Source organism: Olea europaea, chromosome 6, assembly GCF_002742605.1.
Source record: "Olea europaea var. sylvestris chromosome 6, O_europaea_v1, whole genome shotgun sequence".
Classification (NCBI taxonomy): Eukaryota; Viridiplantae; Streptophyta; class Magnoliopsida; order Lamiales; family Oleaceae; genus Olea; species Olea europaea.
This window is the reverse complement of record NC_036242.1, coordinates 11,007,519-11,019,671: the sequence shown is the minus strand read 5'-3', so window position 1 is coordinate 11,019,671 and position 12,153 is coordinate 11,007,519. Positions and strand designations below refer to the sequence as shown.

The following is a 12,153-nucleotide window of genomic DNA, read 5'->3' as shown; positions in this document are numbered from 1 at the left end:
AATTATTTTGCATTTTTTCTAAATAATATTTATAAAATGTACATAGTACCATATTACCTCAAAATTTCAATACGTATTTATCTTTAAAAGTTGAAATAAGGTTGGTGTACTGTCTATTATAGATTGAACACGCGCTTAATGCATTATATTATTGATCTACAAATTGTGTATATTATTTTAATACTTTCACACACACATATGTATATTTAAATTATTAGGATGAAATGGAATTAGACAAGGGTGTGAGGGAGACGGAGGAGTCACTAAATGATATAGAGTGCTTGACGGCATGTCTTGTATAATGTCCACAAATTTGTGAACTAAGATCAACTTACTATGCGGACCAAAAATGCATCTCTCTACCAGGGCATGATCGCATGCCAATGGAGGTCGAAGATAGGTCTCACAAGGCCCAAAAATAATTGGAATTAAATGCTATCAATCTCCACACAAATCAATCCAATGGAGTGAAGAGCATACAAATAATTAGGTTAAAGGCGCCCCTCGTGGGGTGGTTGAGTTAGAGTAGGTGAACGCGGAGGCCTTTGGTCACAAGTTCGATTCTCCCTACCAACACTTTCTCGATCGACCTGTCGCACCGAACTTGCCTAGTGCGATTTACCTGGCTAGCACAATTTACCAATGGAGGTCGAAGATAGGTCTCATAAGGTCTAAAAATAATTAGGGTTAAAGGCTATCAATCTCCACAAAAATCAATCCAATGGAGGTAGAAGATAGGGCATACAAATAATTGGGTTAAATGCTATCAATTTCCACACAAATCAATTATTAAGCCATTTGCTCATCTTTTTATTGTATTCACTTCATTATTAGCGCATGTTGGCACTCAGTTTATATCCATTTATGGTTGGTCCCATAAGTTTTAATGTTCCTTTCATTTTGTCCCATGCATACTGATATTCCTATGAATTTGGCATGTCCAAATAATTAAGTGCTACATTTTCTTGTTGGATATTGAAGAATTTGCGCATCTTTGTTCAAGAAATCTCTGTATTTAGCTTGAATTTTGGTCCATCGGATAATTAAATCAAGGTTTTAGATGATGAGGTCTCATAATACAGTCCTACTGTAAATTGCTGTAAAAATTTTACGCATTAAGCCCCTATTTCGTAAATTTAAAACTCGTCAAAGTCAACAATTAACATTATCCCCACATTTTATGGGATCCACAACTTTTCAACAACACATTTTATTAACTTTTATTAAAATCTGCTAAAAATTGATTTTAATGCCCACCAAATAGGGGCTAAATATTTATTGTGGTAAATTACCAAAATATCCCCCCCATAGCTACAAAAATCACATTTCTTCAATTTCACTTGCCAAGTTTTGATTATAAATATGGCCTCGAAACTATTCTTCAGGGAAACCTATCTTGAGGATTTTATGCAAATTCCTCTTGCTCTCTAGAAATAAGAATGACTACTTTACATTTTCTTACTTTTCTCCTCTTTCCCTTGAGTCTGTCAAGATAAATAATGTTAGCCAAAGCTACTGAGATTGACTTCATCATTTACTTGATATTCAAACACAATACAAGATTTTACACCTTGATTATCACACTGAAATTCAACATATACAAATAGCAAAGAAATAATCACACATGGATCATCTCCGCCCATCAATTTATTTTATAATGAGATGATAGCAGTAGGTCGAGTACACACAATCTAATCATCGCCATCCATGCAAGATCAACGTTCGACATCCAGTGGCATGCCTCGCCTTCTCCAGGGGAGAATTTCAGTATCTTAGAAGTTACATGATTCTCAGTCCATGCCGAGGTATCCATGTGACAAATTGAGATCACGGTTTTAATTGGAAGTCGAGTTTTGGCTTCAACCAAGTCTACAGCATAGAGTCGAGATGATGGGATTGAGTGGTAGAAATAGGCTGCAAATGAAAGATAAACTTCATGACAAACAATTGTTTTCTGCCTATCAAATTTCTTGATCTTTTTTATCATAAAATCCCCAGTTTTTGTGCTTTGTGAAGCTAGTGCAAGTAACTTCTTGTTGTCTAAGGTGAATTTTGAAAAACTAATCATTTCTTCAAGGTATTTTGTGTAATTCTTGATTCCTCCATTTATAACTTTTGCATTACAATAAAAAAAGGTAGTTTCAACGGAATTTTTCGGTAGTTTAAAGGATTTGGGAAATATTTTTCTGATGTTTCTTCTGCTGATAGAAATTTTTGAAGCTATTTCTTGAGGGAGAAATGCTCGATTCGGAATATTAATTTCTGAATCTAGGATATGGAATATATTTCATTCTCTAAGGATTTAGAGCCTGAAGAAAGAAAAATTGTCTACGCTAGTGGGTTGAATAGTTGATGCATACTTATTGTATGCTTTGACCATTTTGTATACTTTGGCCAGTTCTAGGAAATTTTCATATTCAGATGAGCAAGACAGTTTTGCTATTGAGCAAAAATTGGGATTTTCTGAGAATTCATTTTTGGTCATCATTTTAGTGTAATAATCCCAATCATTTTTTGTTAATGGGGATAGCTTTTTGAAAACAGATTCTAACATTTGGTTTTGCACATTTTCTGACCAGAACTTGATCTGATCGGAAGTGATGGATGATGTAGGGACTTGAGTCGACGCAAAAGAAGTGAAGTAAAGATAAAAGATCAAGTGAAAGAGGAGAAAAGTAAGACAACGTAAAGTAGCCATTTTTTATTTTTATTATTATTTTATTTTTATGACGGAGGAACCCGCAACCGCTACCTTTCGGGTGTGCACTGAATAAACCCTTGAACTGACGCAATAGCTAACGCTAGCCAAGTAAATCGCACTAGGCAAGTCCTGTGTGACAGGCTCGACCGAGAAAGTGTTGGTAGAGAAAATCGAACTCATGATCAAAGGTTTCCGCGCTCACTTACTCCACCAACTCGACCACTCCATGAAGGGCAAAAAAAAAGTAGCCATTCTTATTTTTAGAGAGCAAGAGGAATTCAGATAAAATCCTCAAGATATTTACATGAAGGATAGTTTCAAGGCCATATTTAAAATCAAAACTTGGCAAGTGAAATTGAAGAAATGTGATTTTTGTGGCTATGGGGGATATTTTGGTAATTTTACCACAATAAATATTTAGCCCCTATTTGGTGGGCATTAAAATCAATTTTTTAGCAGAATTTGATAAGAGTTAATGAAATGTGTGGTTGAAAAATGGTGGGTCCCATAAAATGTGTGGATAAAATTAATTGTTGGCTTTGACGAGTTTTAAATTTTACGAAACAAGGGTTTAATGAATAAGATTTTTATAGCAATTTACAGTAGGACTGTATTATGGAACCTCATCATCTAAAACCTTGATCTAATTATCAGATGGACCAAAATTCAATCTAAATACAAAGATTTCTCGAACAAGAGTGCGCAAATTCTTCAATATCCAAAAAAAAAAAAAATGTAAAAATGTAGCACTGAATTATTTGGACATGCCAAATTCATAGGAATATCAATATGCATGGGACAAAATGAAAGGAACATCAAAACATTAAAATTTATGGGTGCCAACATGCACTAATAATGAAGTGAATACAATAAAAGGATAAGCAAACGGCTTAATAATTGATTTGTGTGAAATTTGATAGCCTTTAACCCAATTATTTGTATGCCCTATCTTCTACCTCCATTGGATTGATTTGTGTGGAGATTGATAGCCTTTAACCCTAATTATTTTTAGGCTTTATGAGACCTATCTTCAACCTCCATTGGTAAATCGTGCCAGACAGGTAAACTGCACTAGACAAGTCTGGTGCGACTCAAAAAAGTGTTGGTGGGGAGAATCGAACTTGTGACCAACGGCCTCCGCGCTCACCTACTCCACCAACTCGATCATCCCATGAGGGACGCCTTTATTCCAATTATTTGTATGCCTTATCTTCTACCTCCATTGGATTGATTTGTGTGGAGATAGATAGCCTTTAACCCCAATTATTTTTAGGCCTTATGAGACCAATCTTCGACCTCCATTGGTATGCGATCATGCCCTGGTAGAGAAATGCATTGTTGGTCCGCATAGTAAGTTGATCTTAGTTCACAAGCTTCAAGCATCATATTCTCCTCACTCTCTTGCACGATTTCGGTATCGTTCCGATCATCGACCACTGACTTGACCGTCGGAGTGTATTTGATTGCCACCACCCTCGTTGGTTCCGACAGTGTGCTCCTGACCATATGTTGTTGTGTGCAGGGAGGAACACGTGGAGTGGCTCTTGGTTGACCACGTGGAAGTCCAATTTGCGAGGTCAACAATGGCCATCTTGTTGAAGCTCTCTTTGGATATGTTGCCATCAATCGAAAATCTCCTTGACAAGACATTAATTCAACAACCAGGATAAGGGATAGATTCGGTCCAGCTTCCCAGATTTTCATTCTCGACACCATAAAGTCCCAAACCACAGCAATTGTACTCAAATCACTTGGCGTTTTGCACAAAGAAATCAAGGATGCCCTTAGCAATGGAGATGGCCTAAATGCAAATACTCTTGAAAAGTTCACAAAACTTTTCCGACAATAGAAGAAATATATGAATTCCTCGCATTTGATAGAGATCCAATGAGATTTGTAGACTCAAAATCCTCCGTCTACCACTTCCTCAAAGTTTTCCATTAGCCTTTACTCATTTTAACGCCATGCTTTTCAGATTAAACAATTACATAGATTGGAAACACTTTCTTGGGTTTCTAGCATTACACTCAATTCCGCTAGTTCCCTCGTCATAAAAAAAAGGCTACTTTTCTCCTCTTTCTCTTGATCTTTTGTCTTTACTTCACTTCTTTTGTGTCAACTCAAGTCCGTATATCATCCATCGCTTTCGACCATATCAAGTTCTGGTCAGAAAATGTGTAAAACCAAATGTTTAAATCTGTTTTCAAAAAGCTATCCCCATTAACAAAAAAGGATCGGAATTATTACATTAAAATGATGTCCAAAAATGAATTCTCAGAAAATTCCAGTTTTTGCTCAATAGCAAAACTCACTTGCTCATTTGAATATGAAAAATTCCTGGAACTGACCAAAGTATACAAACTGGTCAAAGTATACAATAAGTATGCATCAACTATTCAACCCACTAAGATAGACAATTTTTCTTTCTTCAGGCCCTAGATTCAGAAATTAATATTCGAATTGCGCATTTCTCCCTCAAGAAATAGCTTCAAAAATTTCTATCAACAGAAAAAACATCAGAAAAATATTTCTCAAGTCCTTTAAACTATTGAAAAATTCCATTGAAACTACCCTTTTTTATTGTAATGCAGAAGTTATAAATGGAGGAATCAAGAATTGCACAAAATCCCTTGGAGAAATGATTAGTTTTTCAAAATTCGCCTTAGGCAACAAGAAGTCACTTGCACTGGCTTCACAAAGCACAAAAACAGGGGATTTTATGATAAAAAAAAATCAAGAAATTTGATAGGCAGAAAATAATTGTCTGTCATGAAGTTTATCCTCCATTTGCAGCCTATTTCTGTCACTCAATCCTATCATCTCGACTCTATGCTGTAGACATGGTTGAAGCCAAAACTCGACTCCCAGTTAAAATCGTGATCTCAATTTGTCACATGGATATCTCGACATGGCTTGAGAATCATGTAGCTTCTAAGATATTGAAATTCTCCCCTGGAAAAGGTGAGGCATGTCACTGGATGTCAAACGTTGATCTTGCATGGATTGACGATGATTAAATTGTGTGTACTCGACCTACTGTTATCATCTCATTATAAAATAAATTGATGGGCAGATGTGATCCATGTGTGATTATTTCTTTGCTATTTGTAGACGTTGGATTTCAGTGTGATAATCAAGGTGTAAAATCTTGTATTGTGTTTGAATATCAAGTAAATGATGAAGTCAATCTCAGCAGCTTTAGCTAACATTATTTACCTTGACAGACTCAAGGGAAAGAGGAGAAAAGTAAGACAAAGTAAAGTAGTCATTCTTATTTCTAGAGAGCAAGAGGAATTTGCATAAAATTCTTGAGATTGGTTTTCTTGAAGAATAGTTTCGATGCCATATTTATAATCAAAACTTGGCAAATGAAATTGAAGAAATGTGATTTTTGTAGCTATGGGGAGATATTTTGGTAATTTTACCACAATAAATATTTATCCCCTATTTGATAGGTATTAAAATCAAATTTTTAGCAGATTATTATAAAAGTTAATGAAATGTGTTGTTGAAAAGTTGTGTGTCCTATAAAATGTGTAGATAAAATTAATTGTTGACTTTGACGAGTTTTAAATTTTACGAAACAAGGGCTTAATGCGTAAGATTTTTACAGCAATTTACAATAGGACTATATTATGGAATCTCATCAGCTAAAACTTTGATCTAAGTATCAGATGGACCAAAATTCAATCTAAATACAGATATTTCCCGAACAAAAGTGCGCAAATTCTTCAATATCCAACAAGAAAATGTAAAAATATAGCACTCAATTATTTGGACATGCCAAATTCATAGGAATATCAGTATGCATGGAACAAAATGAAAGGAACATCAAAACATTAAAACTTATGGGACCAACCATGAATGGATATAAACTGAGTGCCAACATGCGCTAATAATGAAGTGAATACAATGAAAAGATAATCAAACGGCTTAATAATTGATTTGTGTGGAAATTGATAGCCTTTAACCCAATTATTTGTATGCCATATCTTCTACCTCCATTGGATTGATTTTTGTGGAGATTGATAGCCTTTAACCCTAATTATTTTTAGGCCTTATGAGACCTATCTTCGACCTCCATTGGTAAATCGTGACAGCCAGGTACACCACACTAGGCAAGTTCGATTCGACAAGCTAGATCGAGAAAGTGTTGGCGGGGAAAATCGAACTCGTGACCAAAGGTTTCCGCGCTCACCTACTCTATCAACTCAACCACCCCATGAGGGGCACCTTTAACCCAATTATTTGTATGCCTTATCTTCCTTCCATTGGATTGATCTGTGTGGAGATTGATAGCCTTTAACCCCAATTATTTTTAGACCTTATGAGACCTATCTTCGACCTCCATTGGTATACGATCATGCCCTGGTAGAGAAATGCATTGTTGGTTCGCATAGTAAGTTGATCCTAGTTCACAAATTTGTGGACATTATACGAGACATGCCGTCAAGCACTCTATATCATTCAATGACTCCTCTGTCTTCCTCACACCCTTGTCTAATTCCATTTCATCCTAATAATTTAAATATACATGTGTGTGAAAGTATTAAAATAATATACACAATTTGTAGATCAATAATATAATGCATTAAGCACGTGTTCAATCTGTAATAGACAGTACACCAACCTTATTTCAAATTTTAAAGATACTAGTTTTTTGCCGTGCAATGCACGTGATGTGTTATTTTGAAGGTAATGTTAACGTCTTAAAAATGTCAAGGATTGACAAGAAACTCTATCACAAAATTTCAATGCAAACATCTGTATAAAAGAAAGAATGTTGCCTAAATTACAATATAATTCGAAAGTTTCACATCAAGATACAATTCTATTTCTACATATTATATATTTAAGACATCCTAGGAGAAGTGGTGTTATTAAATTTCTTTTCACAAGAAAAACTATAGTTGGAATACATTTTGCACCTCAGCATAAGTATGGCTAGATGTCTAGCAAAATGGGAAAAAAAATTAATAATAATAATAATAATAAAAATAATAATAATAAATAAATAAATTATCCATGAAGAATGAAAAAGTGAATAAAAACTAAACAGCATATACTGGAAGTTCAAGCACGTTAAAGGTACACACTTCCATCAATAATTTACTCACTTGAATAATTGCATAGGACTAATGCACACTAACAAAATGGCATTGCATGAAAATTAGGAGACTTCCATTTAAATAATTTCTCATTTTATTTGCACATAAATTTAGTAAAAAAATTAAAAAATATGCTAAAAAATCTGTAATGAGTCTTACACCCATTAAAGTAAATAATAATAGAATAATCAATGGTCATAGAAGCGAAAAACAAGAAATCAGATATTTATAAACTAATCAAAATCCTTGAACATTTTTTCCTTCTTTTTCCATATAAATAGAAGAAATAAAATAAGCAAAACAACGCGGAATCAAAAAAATTGTAAACAGTAAACAATAAAATCTTGATTTAAGGTTTGTAATTCTTGATGCACAGGAGAACTCATAGTGGGGAAAAAAAAAAATTAAAACACGACGTATGCAGATATATAAATAAGCCCAACACTATAAACTTTCAACCAAACAACAATGAACCAAAAAATTCTGGATGTACAACTACAAATATTAACTATAATCCCCAAAAAAGAAACAATGGACTCTAACCTAACTTAAACATAGAGACATCAATTCCATCACTTATAACCCTAAACTGCACTAAACATGAAGTTTTCTGAATTTTTGGGAAACTTTCACAAAAATTGAAACAAACATAGAAGAATAGAGTTCGAAAAAAATTAAATAAAATACCAAAAAAAAAAAAAAAAAAAAAAAAAAAAAAAAAAAAAAAAAAAAAAAAACTTGTATGAGAAGAATATACTTGGAGTCGAGACTCTACAATTTCCTGTAGAGATGTCCTCTATTTGTTTTAGATTTTCACCAAAGGTTGAGGAGGCAATTTTGTGTGAGAAAGGAAACAACAGGGGCATTAAGGAAATGGGTGGTGGAAAACAAATGGATGGCTCAGAAATAAGCAGCTTTGTCAATCAAGAATTTTCTGAAGCAGAACCGGCATTAAAAAGCTGTAAAATGGTCATCCCTGCCCACACAAATTCAAGAGGAAATTCAAATTCTAAAAATTTAAAACAAAAATATAACATAAATTACGTTTCAGTTCATATCAAGAAATTCAACCATTATTCAACCTCATACTTCAAGTATCATAAATCTCAGAAGCGCGGATAACCAATTAATCATAGCCAAAATCAAACTCTAAAAAAATACGGAATTCGAGCCTTCTAATTGGTACTGATGTAGTTTTTGCACGAGCATCTGGGCTTCTTCAAGATTACACTTCTTTGCCAGCCCAAAAATTTACAAGCTATCCAACAGCGAGCGATACGCATAGCAGAACTTCGAAGTCAAAGAGTTTTAGGTGAATGTATAGCACAGAACGAGGATTTTGAGTGAAAAATTTTTGTGGCCTTTTTTGGGGCGGGGAATAGTCTAGGGTTTCAGTACATTACAACCCAACCCAACCCAAAGTGAAAGAGATGAATGAAATATTCATATTGCCCTTTTTTTCCATGCATGGCCTCATTAATCAACAGTCCATTCAAGGGCAAAATAGGAAAAGAAAATACTTCACAAATGAATAGTGATTGCAGCATTCGCTCTTTTAATAGTAGAGGGAAATACGATGATAATCCCTACGAGACTTTAAAATATCATGAAGATATTTTTGCTTCTGCATCTTGTAGAATCAGTTTTCCCTCTACCACACAAAACACTTTCAGAAAACTATTCAACCATGTTCAAAAGCAATTTCTTAGTATCAAAATCGCTTTTGGCTTTTCAAAAGCCCTGCTAAATGGGGCCCGGAAGGTTCTCCTGGGATGTAATATACAAAGCTCATGTGAAACCAAATTCCTATAGCAGACAATTCTTCGCACTGAATACTGATTGATTCAGTATTAGATATGAACGTGTTAAGGCAAATACATTGACATCAATGAAAAGTGACAGTGTTTTAATTGGAGCCATTGCATTTCATAACTCCATTCTCTCTCTACTGGTCTACCTCATAGTAATTAGGATAAAGTAGATAATTACAGCAGCAATTGATACGCAATGTCACTCAACAACTAATTAATCCTGCTACTATAATTTTAGCAAAAGCAATATTAATAACCAAATACAAAGAACATAGCGTGCAGGTGAATAAGAAGAAAAGAGAAGTTACTTTCTCAGAATCTGTACCAACACTCGGCACTGAAGAGGAAGGAGCCTCGTCCTAAGACCCCAGAAAACCCAAAAAGAAAATCATTTCAATCATGTGAAAAGTGCATAATTATCAAACATAATTATAACTGAGTCGATAACAAAACAAACCTCAGAAGCAGCATTGGATTCCAAAACTTCAGGAACAGCAAAAGTTCTGGAAGGGGAAACTCGATAGGGTTTCAGGGCATGTAACTTTGAGGAAATTGAGGAAGGCAAAGAGAGAACAGAAAACTCGGGTCTGCAATTACTAATGGAGGAATTGGGTAAGGTCGAAAATGGTACCGACAGTGAGGATAATGAAATTGAAGCCATTCTCCCTCTAGAGTCAGGGTTTCAGTTTGGGAAGAGAGAGAGAGAGAGCGCGAGCGAGCGAGCCAAAATCTCGCATATGTCCAGAACTCATTGAGGGTGGAAATAATAATAAGCATTTCTTATGGAACATTTTTTCAATTTACAAATATACAATAATTGAAGATGATAATTGCACGTGCAGTCCTTCGTGTTTAAGTGTGTAGTATCTTGTCGCCAAACTTTCATCCTATGAATGGAACTATATTGTTCTAAATTCCTGAAACTCCTGAAACGAATATATAGAAAGAAAACCCAACTTCTGGATTCCGCTTCAAATCTTATTTTTTATTTTAATTTTATGATCTTAAATTCAAATTGAATTAAAAATAAATAAAAAGTAAAATGAGATGGCTTTTAATTTGCTTGTTGTGATGACCGCACTAGCAATTTCTTTAGTATTGTCGTACATGTCTATGAATTCCTTTAGGCACACTAACGGAATTTAAAGAGAGTACCATGATTTCTTTTGAATTTAAAGTTCGGTGACTTGATTGCTTGAAATTGAAGTTCAGAGATCCTATTGCAATAAGGGTGAAAGTTCAATGACCTCCATTGTAAATATCAATATCACAGTAACTAACTGAAATTAACTGTGTTTGAATTGAATATTACAAATCACTCGTGTTTACATGTACTCAAGAAACATCAAAGGAAGCTTAAGTATCCCAAATCATTACGACGACAATCACGTCGACGCCGACCAACACGGCCAGAAACTTATGATGTGACATATTGACTGAAACCGATTTTTGAGACTTATAACCCTTTGATAGTAAATGGTTAATCAACACATAAATGAAAACCCCACAAGCCAGACCCATAGATATCGCGTAAATCCAGTCTGTAACAGCTCCCTGCATCATTGCATCTATTATAATTCCAATGGCAATGCCGATAGGACTTGACATGGCGAATGCAAAAGCATAAGCTACACAAGAAAATAGGGGACAATTCGGAATCATCCTAAGAAGAGCTATTCCCATTGCAATTGCGGCAAATATCTTGTGTAGACAGATGGTCCAAAGGGCTCGCCAAGCATCTGCCTTTGTCTCGGCTAATCCAATCACAATGCCCTCAAACACCGAATGAAAGCACAGTACAAAAATTAACAAGATGCTATCTTCGAGTGAAGTGGCACTTGCGAGGGAATTTTTAGCTAGATTTTCTTGAGTTCCGATCTCGACCTAATACAAGATTGCAGAAAATATGTTATCAAAATCCATCAAGAACACCACTGAGGAATATGGGTTGGGTTTTCCTAACTAACCTACAACTGCGAGTGTGAAGGTATTCCGTTAATGGAGCTTTTTTCATTGCGAGAACTTGCAGTGGTAAAGGAATATAGATAAAACATCCGTAGTTGGATTATGTACAGAAATACATTGCTCTTGCTCTAACTTGATTCGTAAAATCAAGGGAAACCAATCTAAGATCTTGTGTTCTTCGCGATCAAAGATCTCCGCACTCACTTACCGTTGAACCCCAGTCCATGCTCATTTTTTGAGTCTTAATCGGATTGAATTGCTCGTTAGAATTTAATGAGCTCTAATATCATGTTAAAGTTTGAGATTTTAGGGCTGTTTGGGCCCGATTTTTTCATCCAAAAAATTGATTTTTTGACCGTTATTTCACTATTCCAGCCGTCATATTTGACTTCTTCTCTCACAAGTGGACCCCACTTTTCTCTTAACGATCAAAAAATTAATTCTCAAAATCACTCCCAAACAGCCTCTTTATCTTAAAAGGTCAACCTTGTTAAGAGGAGTAACACAAATCCTTTATAAATTTGTTTATATTTTCATCTTTATTCATTGTGGAAATTTTATCCCTTAA

General features: G+C 34.8%; 1 protein-coding gene across 1 annotated transcript; it reads right to left on the bottom strand.

Moving 5' to 3' along the window:
• Window positions 1-10,941: 10,941 nt before the first annotated feature.
• LOC111395151 (zinc transporter 11-like) lies at window positions 10,942-11,817 on the bottom strand. Its single transcript, XM_023021158.1, has 2 exons — window positions 11,794-11,817; window positions 10,942-11,504 (listed from the first exon to the last, which is right to left on the bottom strand). Exons 1-2 carry the CDS (start codon window positions 11,815-11,817, stop codon window positions 10,977-10,979), a joined length of 552 nt encoding a protein of 183 aa, XP_022876926.1. The 3' UTR covers window positions 10,942-10,976.
• Window positions 11,818-12,153: the final 336 nt, after the last annotated feature.